Source organism: Lissotriton vulgaris, chromosome 1_1 (genome assembly GCF_964263255.1).
Source record: "Lissotriton vulgaris chromosome 1_1, aLisVul1.2, whole genome shotgun sequence".
NCBI lineage: Eukaryota > Metazoa > Chordata > Amphibia > Caudata > Salamandridae > Lissotriton > Lissotriton vulgaris.
In genome coordinates, this window is record NC_141685.1 from 31,901,118 (window position 1) to 31,917,038 (window position 15,921).

The window sequence follows — 15,921 nt, forward strand, 5'->3', positions numbered from 1 at the left end:
GTATTTACTCTAGATGAAATTCTGTGGTTCCGCAAAATAAATGTAACCAAGTGCCATTTTATAAATTGGTCTCAAGTTTATTCATGAATGTGTGTCATTTATTGCCCCTTTGTGTACAACACTGTGTGTCATGTATTGCCTCTGTGTTTACAACAAATGCTTAACACTACCCTCGGATACGTCTAACTGCTCCCCCACACTACCACAAAAGAGCATTAGTATTATCTGCTTTAGCCTCCGTAAAACCTCTGGGGATCCACTGGACTCTCTGCACACTATACCTCTTTTTGGCATAGTATAGTGAGAGCCGACTCCCCACGCTCAAGTACTCACACTCAGACATAGACAGACAGACACACACACTCTCTCTCTCACACACACATTCTCACACATACCCTCCCTACCTCACACAAGAAACATATGTTTAGCTTCTACATGACACCTTCAACTAGGACCATTAGTAAATAGGTTCATGCAGAATGCAGAAGATCCTACTAGTATTATCTACTTTAGCCTCAGTAAAACCTCTGGGGATCCACTGGACTCTCTGCACACTATACCTCTTTTTGGCATAGTATAGTGAGAGCCGACTCTCCACGCTCAAGTACTCACACTCAGACATAGACAGACAGACACACACACTCTCTCTCCTACACACACATTCTCACACATACCCTCCCTACCTCACACAAGAAACATATATTTAACTTCTAAATGGCACCTTCAACTAGGACCATTAGTAAACAGGTTCATGCAGAATGCAGAAGATCCTACTAGTATTATCTACTTTAGCCTCAGTAAAACCTCTGGGGATCCACTGGACTCTCTGCACACTATACCTCTTTTTGGCATAGTATAGTGAGAGCCGACTCCCCACGCTCAAGAACTCACACTCAGACATAGACAGACAGACACACACACACTCTCTCACACACACATTCTCACACATACCCACCCTACCTCACACAAGAAACATATATTTAACTTCTAAATGGCACCTTCAACTAGGACCATTAGTAAACAGGTTCATGCAGAATGCAGAAGATCCTACGAGTAAGGATATCTGTGCAGTCATCCGCATGACAGGAAAAAAGAAATGGAAATGAATGAATAAAATGCTTTAGGAGGCTGAGCACTCTTAAACTAAGAAATGAATTAAAGATAAACCAGGAATAGAGAGAAACAGAAAAAGAAATAAGAAAGAGGAAAAAAGAGTAAAATAAAGATAATAAAAACAAGGGAATAGAAAGTACGAAAGAAAGAAATGAGGCTCCCATATATTATATTCAGTGGTGCTTGTAATACGGTGGCCAGGATATCCGTCACGTTTGTGTCTGAGTAACCAAGGCCAGCGAACTCTAAATCAGGCTCTTGACACTTTGCAATGTTGCTGCTGTTAACTGTGCACCATTACTTCCTCTAACATACTTTTTATAATTACAAGTGTGTGACAACACCACATAACACCGCATAAACAACAAGTGCAAATTAAACCGCAGGGTTCAAATAAACCCCCACACACACCGTAAGATTACGCTGTACTAAACACACAAGCCTCAATACCAGGTAACTAATACAAAGACTGATGGACATAATGAAGCAGACCTAGAGATACATGCATAGCACAGACAAGATAAAGGTCTTGATTTAGAGTTTGGTGAGCAGGGTACTCCTTCACAAGCGTGGTGGAGTATCCCGTCCAACAAACGGATGGTCTGCCTGTAAATAGATCGGACAGCCCTTCCTCTCTAGATCAGGCTGTCTAATGTATTTTTCTCTTATTCAGGACCAACAGGGAATACCTGGCAGCCGTGGTGAGAATTTCTTTTTAAATGAATCCCACTTCCTGGGAGAAAATTAATCAGGGAGAAAGTTCCAAGGGTGTGAGAGTGATGAGTTATTGGTTTTTAAAAACAAACTCCAGCTTTGGAAGCTTGTTGTTGAAAAACACAAAGTTGGTGAATGGCTGCCTGAAACATCCCCAAGGGATCCAGAGAATTGTAGATCAACTTCCTATAGATGGTTGAGATTGCTTTTTCGGTCAGTGGATTAGTTAGCAGCTGGTCCTCCAGTAGGGATGCATCAGGCAACTTCCCCCTTCCCAGATGTGACCTTGCAGAGCGTGACCCACCTGCAAATGTAAGAACCGTTTTTAGTCACCTAATTTATACTTTTGTTGTAGGATCGTGAAGGACACAAGTGCCTGTCCCCTCCACACATCGCCCGGCCGCTCTAAGCTAACCAATCCCCATTTTGTGAAGCCCTGCAATCCTCCCACTGCACTTAAGAGATCACCATCATACAGTGGAGTAATTTCAGTCAGCTTACCTCCTCAGCCTAAACACTTGGTAGCCTCTCTCCACACCCTTACCACTGTTTGGGTATGAGTAGGTATGGGGCACTCATACTTTCTTCTATACAGCACCGGGGTGAGGTAACCTCTCTTGCCCATGGCCAATCGATCTACCCGGTAAGCAGGATCCTCACGTCCGCAAAAACCCAGTTGTTGACTGCCACCAGCTGCGTGACCCAGTTATACTTGAGAATGCTCCGGACCGCCAGTCCACCTTAATCTCCCCTCTATACCTTACTAAGCACGAAGTGCAACCATCCCACAACAGGAGCCAAAGTTCTCCGTCTACCTTTTGAAAGTAAATATCTGGTGGGATCTTAAAGGATGCTTTTTGCACGATGTACAGGAGACCCTGGAGGGTATTCACTTTAAATAGGGCAACTCGGCCCAGTAAGGAGAGCGGGAGCGCCTGCAAGTATGGGGCATCCCAGCGAAGCCGGTCTAATTTCTGGAGTATGTTTCTGTCTGTGGCTCCCTTGTAATAAACACGCACAAATATTTATGGTTTAAATCTTTATTAATTTTTAGACAGAAGAAAAACAGGACCGTCAGCTCCCACGACAGAATGCAAAGGAGACCACAAGGTCGCAATTTTTAACATTACCACAGGCAAGAAGCATGGAGCGGGTTGACGGAATCAACAAGAGAAGAACAAATAAAGAATTTCCCGAACTAACCCGCCACCCGTCCCACCCGCCCCTTGTCCACCGAAAAACGTAAAATTGGAAGGGATAAAGGGGAAGGCTACGCCCTGATCAGCGTCGTCTTGTACGACTTTTCGTGGAACTGTCACTAGGAATCTGCGTGTCTGGGAGACGCAGTAGTAGAAGATATCTGGGGCATGCCAACTCTCGAAATTCGGACACCAGGAGGGTCAAGAAGGGTCACCACAACTCTGGGAACTCCGACCCCCTACCAGCCAGTGTGAGTGTGAGTTTCTCCATACCCAGTATCATCCAAAGCCGTTGAAGCCAGCCGGAGAGTGTAGGGATTCTGGCGGTGCGCCAGGGAATGAAGATGTTCTGCAAGGCCGCCCCTATGGCAATCACTATTAGTCGTCCCCTTCGGGATTTAAGTGGATTCATCAATGGGTTAGGCAGGCCCAGGAGGATATAGGAGGGAAAGCGAGGGAGCCGAGTTTCTAAGTGAAGATCTATTTCATCCAGTACTTGGGACCAGTATGGCTGTATGTGGGTGCAACTCCAGAGGATGTGTTCCAATGTTCCTTTCTCCCCGCACTCCCTCCAACAACAGATCACTACATCGAGGGTCAAAGCGATTCACGCGCTCCGGCGTATAGTACCAGTTAGTAACTATCTGACACATGAAAGTATGCCTTAATTTCATTGCCCTTGATTCATACTCTGGACCATAGTTGAGGGATAGGTCTAGGCATAGTCCTTGCAACACACTATAGATTTGCGTGCGGCAGAGGCCAGAACTCAAAAGTCACGGTACCAGATACAAGTAGGTGGTAACTCAGGGCAGGGGAAAACACCTGTTTTCCGTGGGAGGGAAATTCTCAAAAATCTACATTAAAAATAAATTAATAGTATTCTTTTTTAAATATCTGTTTGGTGCCAGTCCATATGACTTTAATATCTGCCTTTGGGGTTCTATGTTACAAGTCCATAGGGTACATGTATCCTTTGTGAGCTTAATAAAATGTTGGAAATTCTACAAATCGTCACTCCTACATCCAAGTACTCTCAGGCTACCATTCTACACTCTGCTTGTAAATTATTTTTGTGGAAATTTACATGTATTATGAATTAACTATTTAATTTTAATACTATAGGTGATTGAAATTACGGACGAAGAAAGCAAGATTTAGCACCAGGCAACTGAATGTTAGTGCCATAAGAAGGATTATTTTGAAAAACTGAAGGACATCCAGCATTCTAAGTTTAAACAATTTCCAGAATCTAGGTGTGGCGAGGAAGTGGGAGCTGAGGAAAGTACTATATCTGTAAGTGAAGTCTCTAATTTAGCATTTCATTAACACAGAGCAAAGCCATATCTGTGCACACAGCATCAGAAATAATCCCAGAAAGACCAATCACAGCATCCTCATCTGAAATATTATCAGAAAGACAAACTACCTCAGCATGACAGAATAACTTTCATCTAAAGCATCATGTAATTTCAGAGAGGAAGCACACACTGCATAAAAGAAAGATATAACAAAAGGTTTCTTCTGTAAACCATCAAAGAAAAGACTCTGAAAGAAGACTCCGAAGCTGACACGTTAACAACCAAAAGATTGGAAAATCGCCTCTGTTCAACAACCATTTTTACCCAGTTACACAAGTTTGAGACTATCTGCCTGGGGATATAACACCTCGACCCACTCTGCTCTGGCGAAAACCTTAAAAATCCACCATTTATTGTTTTCATGACTATCTCAGATTGTTTCTTTTTTAATGTGTACTGTTCTGTAATTCTATGTAAATCGCCTCAACATTATCTGTTGTGCAGGAGTGATATGTAAAAACTGATTAAATGAGCATTGTTGCGCTATAGCTAATGTAAATAAATCCTCGTCTTCAGAACTACACCTTACACCAAACATAGAAAGGGTAAAATTAACTGATGTTCTGCGACTGGTGAGCCACAATAGTACTGTGCATGTTCTAATGTTCTCACTTACTGCCATTAGGTCAGTGTAAAAAGGTACTTCTCAGTTTAATCATTAAATATCAGACTAACACCTTATCACTGCACTATAAGAATAGTTTTGAGAAAAACTTCAGTCACATAATAAGTTGCTGCCGGAGAGGCTTTTACCAAAAGACTATTATCTGCTAGAAACATTTCGACAGGTGTTACAGGGCTGCTTCTAGACATATTTTGCTCAATTAAAGTGTTAAGAAGATTACACACAATTTCTTTTAGAAATAAATACTGAACATTATCTAAACAAGCCCGACTCTAAAATTGGGTTCACTCGTACCGTGGCATATAAGCAAGAGAAAACTAAATGTAACGCTAGTAATACACCTTATAAAAACACGTGCTGTGAGAACAAATTCAGAGTTCAAACCCACCTCAATCAAAGCAAAATAACCCAAGTTGGGGAAATAAGTTACCTGTGCCAAAAAAGATTCAGCCATCAATCTCATCTCACTGAATTTGAGAGAATGCACACTGGGAAAAACCTCTCTCAGTGTTCAGAGTGCCAAAAAAGTTTCAGCAGTAAATCTTATCTCACTGAGCATATGAGAATCCACACTGGGGAAAAACCTTATCAGTGCTCTGAATGCCAGAAAAGGTTTAGTATTAAACGGAGTCTATATCAACATGCATTAACCCACTCTGTGGAAAACCCTTATCAGTGCTCTGAATGCCCAAAACATTTCAAACTTAAATCACTTCTAACTGCACATTTGAGATTCCACACTGGGGAAAAACCTTATCAGTGCTCTGAATGCCAGAAATGTTTCATTGACAAAAACAGCCTCAAACGGCATACAAGAACCCACACTGGGGAAAAACCTTATCAGTGCTCTGAATGCCAAAAATATTACATTGCAAAATGCCATCTCACTCAGCATATAAGAACTCACACTGGGGAAAAACCTTATCACTGCATTGAATGCGACAAATGTTTCAGGGACAAACCTAGTCTCACTCAGCATATAAGAACCCACACTGGGGAAAAACCTTATCAGTGCTCTGAATGCCAGAAATGTTACAATGCAAAAAGCCATCTCACTCAGCATATAAGAACCCACACTGGGGAAAAACCTTATCAGTGCATTGAATGCGACAAATGTTTCAGTGGCAAACGCAGTCTCACTCGGCATATAATAACCCACACTGGGGAAAAACCTTATCAGTGCTCCGAATGCCAGAAATGTTTCAGTGACAAAAGAAAACTCACTAAACATACAAGGACCCACACTGGGGAAAACCCTTATCAGTGCATTGAATGCGACAAATGTTTCAGTGACAAACGCAATCTCACTCACCATATAAGAACCCACACTGGGGAAAAACCTTATAGGTGCTCTGAATGCCAGATATGTTTCAGTGAAAAAAGACGTCTCATTCAGCATATAAGAACCCACACTGGGGAACAACCTTACCAGTGCTCCGAATGCCAAAAATGTTTCAGCCAAAAATCTAGTCTCACTGCACATGTGAAAATCCACACTGGGGAAAAACAACATTATCAGTGCTCTAAATGTCAGAAAAGATTCAGAGGTAGAGATGGTTACATGCACCATAAGAAAACACACCATCAAAAATGATTCAGTGCTCCAAATGCCAGAAAAGCATCAATTTTAAACGCAATCTCACAGTACATGAGCAGACGCACACAGGGAAAAAACATTACCAATGTTGTGAATGCCAGAAATTCCTATTTAATAGGCACAGCCTCACTAACCATAAGCGACTCCATACTGATGAAAAACCTTATGAGTGCTCTGAATGCCAGAAAAGCTGCAGAGAAAAACGATATCTCACCATGAGAAACTCCACACTGGAGAAAATCCTTATGCCATAAAATCTTGAATCTGAAAGATAGTGTTATGCTTCATGAGAGATCCCACTCTGGGGAAAAACCTTATGAGTGCTCGAAATGCAAGCAAAGTTTTGGTTACAAATTACTTCTCACTTGTCATGAGCGAACTCACACAGGAGGAAAAAGCCTTGTGTGTTCTGAATGTCAGATAAGGTTTAGTCTTGAATACTATGTCACTTCACATGAGAGAATTCACACTGGACTAAAGCCTTATACAGGAGGGGAAAGACAGAAACGTTATACTCAGAAAGGAGATTTCACTAAACATGAGAAATGCATCCACATGAGGTGAAAAGTGAGGCGTTTCTTGAGTTGCAGAAAAGCTTCTAACAACCTTACTTTACATGAGAGAGCACATGCTGTAGTTGCAATAGGATTCATCAAGAAACTCTTGCAGGATAACTTAGGCTGCCCGCATGCAACCTCCAAAGAAATTTCAGGTCTTGAAAATGTTTTAATTGCAACAGAATCCACAATTTAAGTATCTGAAAGTTACAAAACTCTCAAGGTCTTTACTTCACACAGAGAAGTGTTAGTACTTGCAAAAATCAACTAATTACCAAAAAATTCACAATATTAATGCCTTAAATTTTCTCCACCCAAAAGGTTTCTACTCACACTTGTTTCTTAACATATGACTGAAATCTATATTTTCATGATAAGATTAAACCTAGGCGGTGTTCCTCAATGAAGAACTCCGCGAAGTGTAAGAAAAAACTCTGCCGCTCTACGTGGAGTTCTACGAGCAGCAGAGTGTGTTAGGGTCATGCCCTTCGTGGTGATTTTGATCTCCGATTGTTTGTCATGCCCTGTAAAATTAAGCGTGAATGGCATCATGTGCAGCGCAAGAGGGTGCAGCTGCTTTACTCGAGCGGCAGCTTTGTCAATGCGAAGGAAGGTTTCTCAACGCGAGTGCTAGTGACCTGCCGCGACCTTTCGCGTTGAGAAATCCGACAACGAATCTCGACAGGAAGTGGATTTTGCTCGCCAACTAGACCTTGGCGAGCGCGAGCAAGGAAAATCTCATCAGGAGGTGGATTTTCCTCGCTTCAGTACATGACGTTGAAGAGCGCGAGCGTGAAAAAAACCTTGCTACGCTCCACGGTGCAGAGTTTTTAGGGACTCCGCGAGCTCCGCGGAGTTCGCGAAACTCTGCAAGCGGAATTCACCACCCGGAATTAGATAATATACAACAGCAGGAAAACATAACAAACCAGTTACTTGCCTTCGGTAACGCTCTTTCTGGTGGATACTCCTTTACCTACAGATTCCTTACCGTGTGAATATTCCCCACACGCCAGACTGGATCCTCAAACTTTAAAGTAGTCCTGCTGCACGCAGTAGGAAACATCATGCAGCTCAGTGTCACATCATCCTGCTCCAGAAGTGACAAGCGTAGACGCATAGAAGCACTTCCCATGTGTACTGTGAACAACTACAAAGGTCTGTGAGTTCATTATCTCACTGGTCTGTATCACATATGCAGGCCCTAGCCAGATATTAATTCACCATTTTTATCAAGATTAGAATTCAGATGAAGTCTTTTCAATTCCAAAAATTCTAATTGTGTTCTCAGCAGCAAGTGTATATATAAATCGTTGAGTGATGACTGCGCAGTGCTAAAGTTGAAAGTGATATGATAATAAAACAGTCTGATCCACATTTTGCACACAGAAACAGGGGTGTAAATACTTTTGTACAATACAAGTTAAGCAAAGGCGATTCTTAGAAGATATCATTTATATGAAATAGTCCCTGTATAGTCAATGTTTCATACGGTCCAGTTCATTACCATGGTCTTATCAGGATGGTATATCGCCGCTTCTCCAATATGATTCTCAACTATATTCAATACAACCCAGTAAGGATTCTTCTGTATTTCAGGGCAGCGTACCTGGGAGGAAGTCAAATTCAACTAAGCAGTTCCAGGGCCCGTTCGTCGGACCAAACAACTGCAGCCAGTAAATCCTCGGCTCGCTGTCAAACAAGTTCAAGTGTGACTCTTCCTGATGAGACCATCGTCATTGACTGTCTTGTCTGTGAGAAGTTGCACCAGCCCTCCTGTGATGGTGGGCACAAAGACATTCACCGCCAAGTGAAATACTCGCAACTCCAACAGCTTGTTGTGGAGTTGGGTCTCTGCCGGTGACGAGGGTTCCCTAGTCTCTGTCTCCCATATGGCCTTCCCATCCCAGAAGTAATACATCCGTCGCCACTGTTAAGTCTGGGTGGAATAGGGAGAGGGGTCTGCCACTGGCATAATCTAATTCACTGGAGAAAATGTTGGGTATGGCCTACAATAGGGTGAGTAAGTGTCTTGAGGGACACAAAGAGGTTTTGCAGCTGCACCAGTTGTAGCAGCAAGTCCCTCAGTGGCATGATGTCCCGGACTTTGCCTTTATGTGCCATGGCTTTGAAAGAACTGGGAAACCTGTTGGGTTTGCAGCAGGGTCTGGCGCTAGCAGTATTGAAAAAACCCTACAGTAACCAAAAGGGGACGAGATTTGTGATGAAATTGCGTGGCGGAGGCAGACAGACCAAATATATCTGCCTGGGGCCTAGTCCACTTTCTTGCTTAAAAGGCGGGAGCCATCGAATAGCTTGTCCATTAACGATGCTCGGGTTTCTTTAGAGAACAATATAGACCTAATCTTGGCAATGCACTGAGTTCTACACTCATGCCAATCGCCTGACCCAAGCAATAGGCTATGTCCAAGTCACAACATAGTACAAACTTTGCTGCAACACATCTATCCTGAATAGCTTGTGTTCCCCTGCAGAATTTGGGCCACTGTTTCCCACAGGGCATGATTATATTTGGGAGCATTGTCATTCAGACCCTCCAGGATTTAGCGATGTGCCAAAAAAATCACCAGTTTTGTAACAAGTCTGCATTTTTCAAAAAAATGCCAGTGAATGCTACCTTGTACTTGCATTGATCCAGTGCTCGCCAATGGGCCAATAAAAGGAGGAGTCTCAGCAGCAGGCAAGTGATGTGTTCTTTGTTTATTTACTCCTCACCGGCCTGCCTGCTGTTTTGCATTCATCTGGAGGGCTTCGGACTCCCCCACCAGACAGTAGGACCTCATCTTGCACATTGTTACCAGTCAGTTTGTCAAGTAGGGCCTTTTAGATTGAAGACTAACCATCTGTCTGCGTCTTCAGCGCCATGGTGCTCCTATGATCTCAAGAAATGTAAAAGAAAATGTAGGCACCAATAACAATTTTGGAGGAAGAGTTACAGCCTGTTGTTCAACACAGTTAAATCACTTTCATCCTTTGGTTATAAAAATTTAGCAACTCCCAGCCAAAAAGCTGTGATGAACTAGCCGAATTCTTTTTCCCAAAGTAAATAACATATTCCTGGATTTTAAGATAACACCAGATAATCTTCAGGGACAGATATAGTGGAATAACGTACGGTGAATAAACTAACTTACCATTTCCTGGTAATGAGTACATTCACCGCACTTTCTGAAGAGAAAGTATCTAATCCTATTAGCGCTATGAAATTTGGAGCCCTACAGATTCTTGCCCTCCATCCGGTTTCAGCTAGCATTTCTGCTCATCTCACTTTGTTGTTACAATGGTGCTCAAGTCCGTCTTTTTTCCAGATGCTTGGAAAAAGGCATCGATTTTGCCTCTTCTAAAGACTCCTTCCCTCGACCCCTCCGATGTTAAGAACTACAGATCCAAATTGGTCTTTCCTCTTCCTGATGAAATTTTAGAAATGGCCATGAATCAGGAGATCACCGCCTTCTTTGAACATACCAACTGTCTGGATCCTGCTCAACATGGGTTTAGACCCTACTGCTGTACAGAGTCAGCCTTCTCAGCAGTAGCTGAAGAGATCAGATCCATTGTGGATAGAGGAGATAAATTCAGCCTTGATCCTATTGGATCTTTCGGACACATTTGATACAGTTAACCAATTCTCTTTGGTAAGCCGTTTAGAAAGTATAAGCATCAACGGTACTGCTCTCAAACTGACCAGGTTGTTTTTGTCAAACAGTGGGCAATTGGTACCTTTGGAAGATTTGACCTCTGCCCCATTTTCACTTCCTTGTGGGGTCTCGGGGATCTTCAATAAGTCTGACTTTGCCTAATGCATACAGCACTCCATTAATTGAACTAGTTCGATCCTGTTGCTCCTCTACATTATTTTATGCCAGTGATACCCAAATAGTGGTATCGGTGACTGCAGAACCTGAAAAAGTGGCAAAAGACTTTAGAACGAGTATGACTAGCATCGCTAATTGGATGCAGAAGAATTTCTTAAAATTAGATGCGGAAAAAACAGAGTTAGTGCTATTTGGTAAGGATTCCTCCTTCTGGAACACCTTTTGGTGGCCACACAGTCTCGAGCCCCTTCCACTCCCAGTTCAGAAGGCTAGAAATTTGGGTAGTCGTCTTTGACTCAAAACTCACTTTTATAAGACCAATCCAATCAGGTAACCTCTTCCTATTTCCTTATGTTAAAACATTCAAAGAAAATCTTGGCCTTCCTTGCCATGGAGCTTAGGAAAAGTGTTATCCTGGCTCTTGTCGAATCTAAAATGGATTATTTTACTGAACTTTATATGGGCTCCCAGTTGTCTTCTCAATAAGTTGCAAACAGTTCAAAATGTGGCAGCAAGAGTGCTGAAGAACCTCCCCAAATTCTGCTCTGCCTTTGAAGCCATTTAAGACCTCCATCGGCTGCCTATTAGGACAAGAATTAAATTCAAAGCCTCATGCTGTGCCCATAAGACACTGCATCAGGATGGCCCTCGCTTCCTACAAGATTTTCAAATGACATGCCCCTTCTCGTACTCTATGGTCCAGCAATACTAGGCAGGTATGTGTACCCAGAATAAAAAGTGTCCATGGGGTAGGAAGATGTTTCTCCTACTCCACCTCCAAATGGTGGAACTCTATCCAATCATTTGAGGTCAGCCTAAACTATTGAAGTTCAGGAAGGAACTTAAGACTTTTCTTTTCAGCCCATAGTTTAATGTTCTCATCTAACTGCTAGGCAAATATTTAGGTATTTTATATCCCGCACTGTCAGGTTTCAAATGACACTAGTGCCAGGATGCCTTTTTGGTAATCGTGCGCTTGATTTAAAATATATTTATTTATTATTTATTTTTAAAATTTATAGAGCGCGAACATATGCCCAAGGGCGTCTTTGCGCTAAAAATTCAATTCATGATTCCCTACTGAGGTTATCGACCAATTCATTGGTTAAACAGCCAAGTTTTTAAGTTCTTTCTGAATGACAACAGCGTATGACTCATCCGAATTGACAGAGGAAGGGAATTCCAAAGTCTGGATGCTGCAACTGTGAACCGTCTGTCTCCCCAAGAGACTGTTCTTGTGCGGGGAACGTTTAGATGAAACAAGGTGGCTGATCTCAGGTGTCTTAGTGGACGGTATGGAGTTATCTGATTCCTAAGAAACTGTGGACCTGAGTTCTGAAGAGTCTTAAAAACCAGGCACATTGCTTTGAATTTTACTCGATTTTTGCTCGTCAACCAGTGAAGGTTGCGAATAGTTTGAGCAATGGGTTTGAATTTTGGGGTTCTGGTCAACAGTCTCGCTGCTGCATTCTGCACCGATTGCATTTTATTGATGACTCTTGTTTGTGCACTAGTAAACAGTCCATTACAATAATCGAGTGACGATAATACCAATGCACTTACCAGGGTTTTACCTGCAGCGTCAGGTAAGAATAGAGTAATTTTTTTGATGAGTTTCAGCTTATGAAAAGCTGTGCCTGCAACTTGATTTGCATGAGCCGAAAAATTGAGATTATCATCAAATACCACTCCCAAATTCCTAACCTTTGGGACAGGACGTGGCGGAGTTCCGAAGGATGAAGGCCACCACTCAGGAGACCAGCAGGGGGAGAGGTTTCCAAAAATTACAACCTCGCTCTTTTGGGAGTTTAATTTAAGGGAACTGGCGGACATCCAGTCCCCAATAGCCAGCATACCCTCCTGAAAACGTTTCGCCACATTTTCTCCATCATTAATAATGGCGATGACCAATTGGGTGTCGTCTGCGTAAGAGGTAAGGCCCATCCCATATTGCCTGATGACAATAGCTAGGTCCGACACATAGATATTAAAAAGTGTCGGACTCAGGGATGAGCCTTGCGGCACCCCACAAGGTAGAGAAAGCTCACTAGATTTGAAAGGGCCCAAAGTAACTGCCTGGGTCCTATCAGACAAGAAAGAATTCAGAAGATTCTTCGCTCGCTGCTGGATTCCCATTTTTCCGGCACGGTCGATCAAGATGGAATGATCGACCGTGTCGAAGGCGGCGGATAAATCCAAAAGTACAAGTACTGCCGTATCTCCCTGATCTTTGATGGTTCTGATATCGTCAGCGGCTTTGATTAAAGCTGTTTCTGTGCCGTGATGTTTGCGGAACTCAAACTGGGTATTATCCAGCAAGGCATGTTCTTCAATATACTCCGATAGTTGGTGATTCATAGCTTTCTCTACCACCTTAGCCAGGAAGGGGAGGCTGGCTATAGGTCGATAGTTTTTTAAGTCATCTTTTGCCAGGTGAGGTTTTTTCAGGAGGGGTTTTAAAAGAGTATTTTTCAAGGTGGTGGGAAACGTTGCTGATTTAAAAATGGCATTGCAAATTTGTGTAACCACAGGGATTAACAGATCCAAGACCAGTGGGAGGATTGTTGGGGGACATGGATCCAGGGCAGATCCTGATTTTATGGTGTTAATATTAGCCAGGATTTGTTGCTCTGTCACCTCTCTGAAATGAGTTAGAGTACATTCCCTAGATATCGTACTGGTTGAGTGGGGAGTTTGCTTGTAGGAGAAGGCCATATAAATATCATCAACCTTCATGTAGAAAAAATTGGCTAGTTCATCACAAAAGGATTGTGACGGAGGTGGGGCCAGGTCAGAGATTTTCCCCACTAGTCCCTTCACTACTTCATAAAGCTGTTTATGTACAACTTTTGTCTCTTATGTGTATGGAAACTGATGTTTTGTTTTGCTTTAATAATCAGCTTATGTTTATTAGGTTTTATTATTCAATAAATTGTTTCAAACACAACAAATGCTAGTTGATATGTATTTACAACTGCAGCATTTTTATTGTATGGGCACTTTTAAAGGGGCCAAAAATATGGTCTGCGGGATGACGGAGTACCACATTGGCATCAGCAGGGAGAGGTTTGGGCAGGTGATTGGGGATACATGTTAAGTTGGAATTAGGGGGAACAAGGCATGTACATTGTGTGGACTGTGACTCCTGGAGTTATTGTGAGGAATACTATGCTACCCTGTAAATGAATCCCCTAGTGATTATTATCAACAAACTTTATTCGGTTTTATAAAAGAAAACGATAAAAGTCATATATAAAATGATAAAACATCTTCCAAGTTACAGATTGACAAATATAATATGTCTAAGTTCATCAAACACAAGAAAAAAAATAATGAATTACAGTACAGAAGTTAGTCTCAGCTTGACCTGAGTCTAACAGCAACCAGTAAAAAGTTGTAAAAAGATAAGAGCTGGTCTCACCCGCCTAAAACCCGCTTTTTGAGAATGGGAATAATCAATAACTTTCTAGGGACAGCATTAAAACTGCAAAACATTACAAAGTGCATCATGTCCTGAGGATACTCACTGTTGCAGCCACAGGGCATGAGGCACTGGCCTCTGTGGAAGCTGCAAGGGTGTGCCAAGAGGTAATGGAAGTGGTTGAGCTGAAACCGGGTCACTAGAAAATGATCATGGATGCTTTTAAACCCTAGAAGATAAGGTTCATTGGTTGGTACAGTTTTTGACACGATGTACTTACGCACACTAGGCTAACACAGCTCATTTTCCTCTCTATCACAGCGGCTCATTCTTAAAAAACACTCTTTGACCAGAGAAAGGTCCCTCTTACATATGCGCTCAGGGTTAGCGAATAGTTCCCACCTACCCTGGTAAGGCCAACTCTTATATACTGGAGCCATCGGATGCTTGAGACATGGTCAAGTGAAAGGCATTCCCATAGGGCGTCTTTGCGAATTGTATTTTCTTACCTAGCCCAAATATTAAGCCACAAAGCCAGGGGACGGAAAGTCAGTACATCTTAGAGGAAAGGCATCCCCAACTCTTCATGCACGACATAAAATGGGGTGCTTTGTGGGACTGAAAGGCCCATCGCAGGAAAGAGTTTTCAGCACTTTGCACTGCCCCTACCCCAATGTGGCCCAATATCTCACTCCCATAACTAGCCTTTGAGATGTATTTAGCTTCATATATCTTCAAAAGAGACCCTATTGGCTTCCCTCCCACTCTGCTAGCAAAGTTAAAAACAGCTGCAAAAGCTTTCACTAGATCCCCTATCTTCCAAGTAAGCAAAGGGCACCAACTCAAGGAATCGTCAAACACTACTCCCAAATAGGAGAAAACATTGGTCTTCGGTATTGACAAAAGTCCGAGTTTAAAAGTGAACAGTTTAGCTTTACGAGAAGTTGTAGGCCCTTAGCTGTCCTCGCCAAGAGGACTGCGTCATCTGCGTATAGAAGGACTGGCAGGCTACGCTTGCCTACCTGGGGACAATCCGCATTTGTGGCCAAAAGGGCCTTGGCTAAGGAATTAATATATAGGTTAAAAAGAACGGGTGCTAAAATGCACCCATTATTCATCCCTCTCTTGATGTCAAGCAGACTGGACACTTTCAGGTCCTTTGAATAGCGGACAACCGCAGTTGAATCACGGTGAAGATCCCTCAGAAATAAAATGATGTTACTGTCAATGCCAATGGAGGACATCAACTGACACAGCTTGGACCTATTGACCCAGTTGAATGCTGGGGACAGGTCCATGAAGGCTAGGTATATGGGGCTGGAACAAGCCACAGTGTATTTGTTCAGAACCATGCACAGGTTCAAACACTGTTCCACAGTGGAACGACCTGGGCGAAAGCTGTTTTGGAAATCGGATAAAAAGTTGTTTTCATCAACCCAAGATACAAGTGTGTCAAGTACCATGTGGCCCACCACCTTCACCACAGAGAAATGAGCCT

General features: G+C 42.6%; 1 protein-coding gene across 1 annotated transcript; it reads left to right on the top strand.

Moving 5' to 3' along the window:
• Positions 1 to 5,330: 5,330 nt before the first annotated feature.
• Positions 5,331 to 6,885, top strand: LOC147737057 (uncharacterized). Its single transcript, XM_086934335.1, has one exon. The coding sequence runs from the start codon at positions 5,494 to 5,496 to the stop codon at positions 6,604 to 6,606; it is 1,113 nt and encodes a 370-aa protein (XP_086790461.1). The 5' UTR covers positions 5,331 to 5,493; the 3' UTR covers positions 6,607 to 6,885.
• The last annotated feature ends 9,036 nt before the right edge of the window (positions 6,886 to 15,921 follow it).

Excerpts from the sequence above, each read along its gene's own strand:
- LOC147737057 (XM_086934335.1), top strand. The coding sequence starts at position 5,494 with ATGCACACTGGGAAAAACCTCTCTCAGTGTTCAGAGTGCCAAAAAAGT.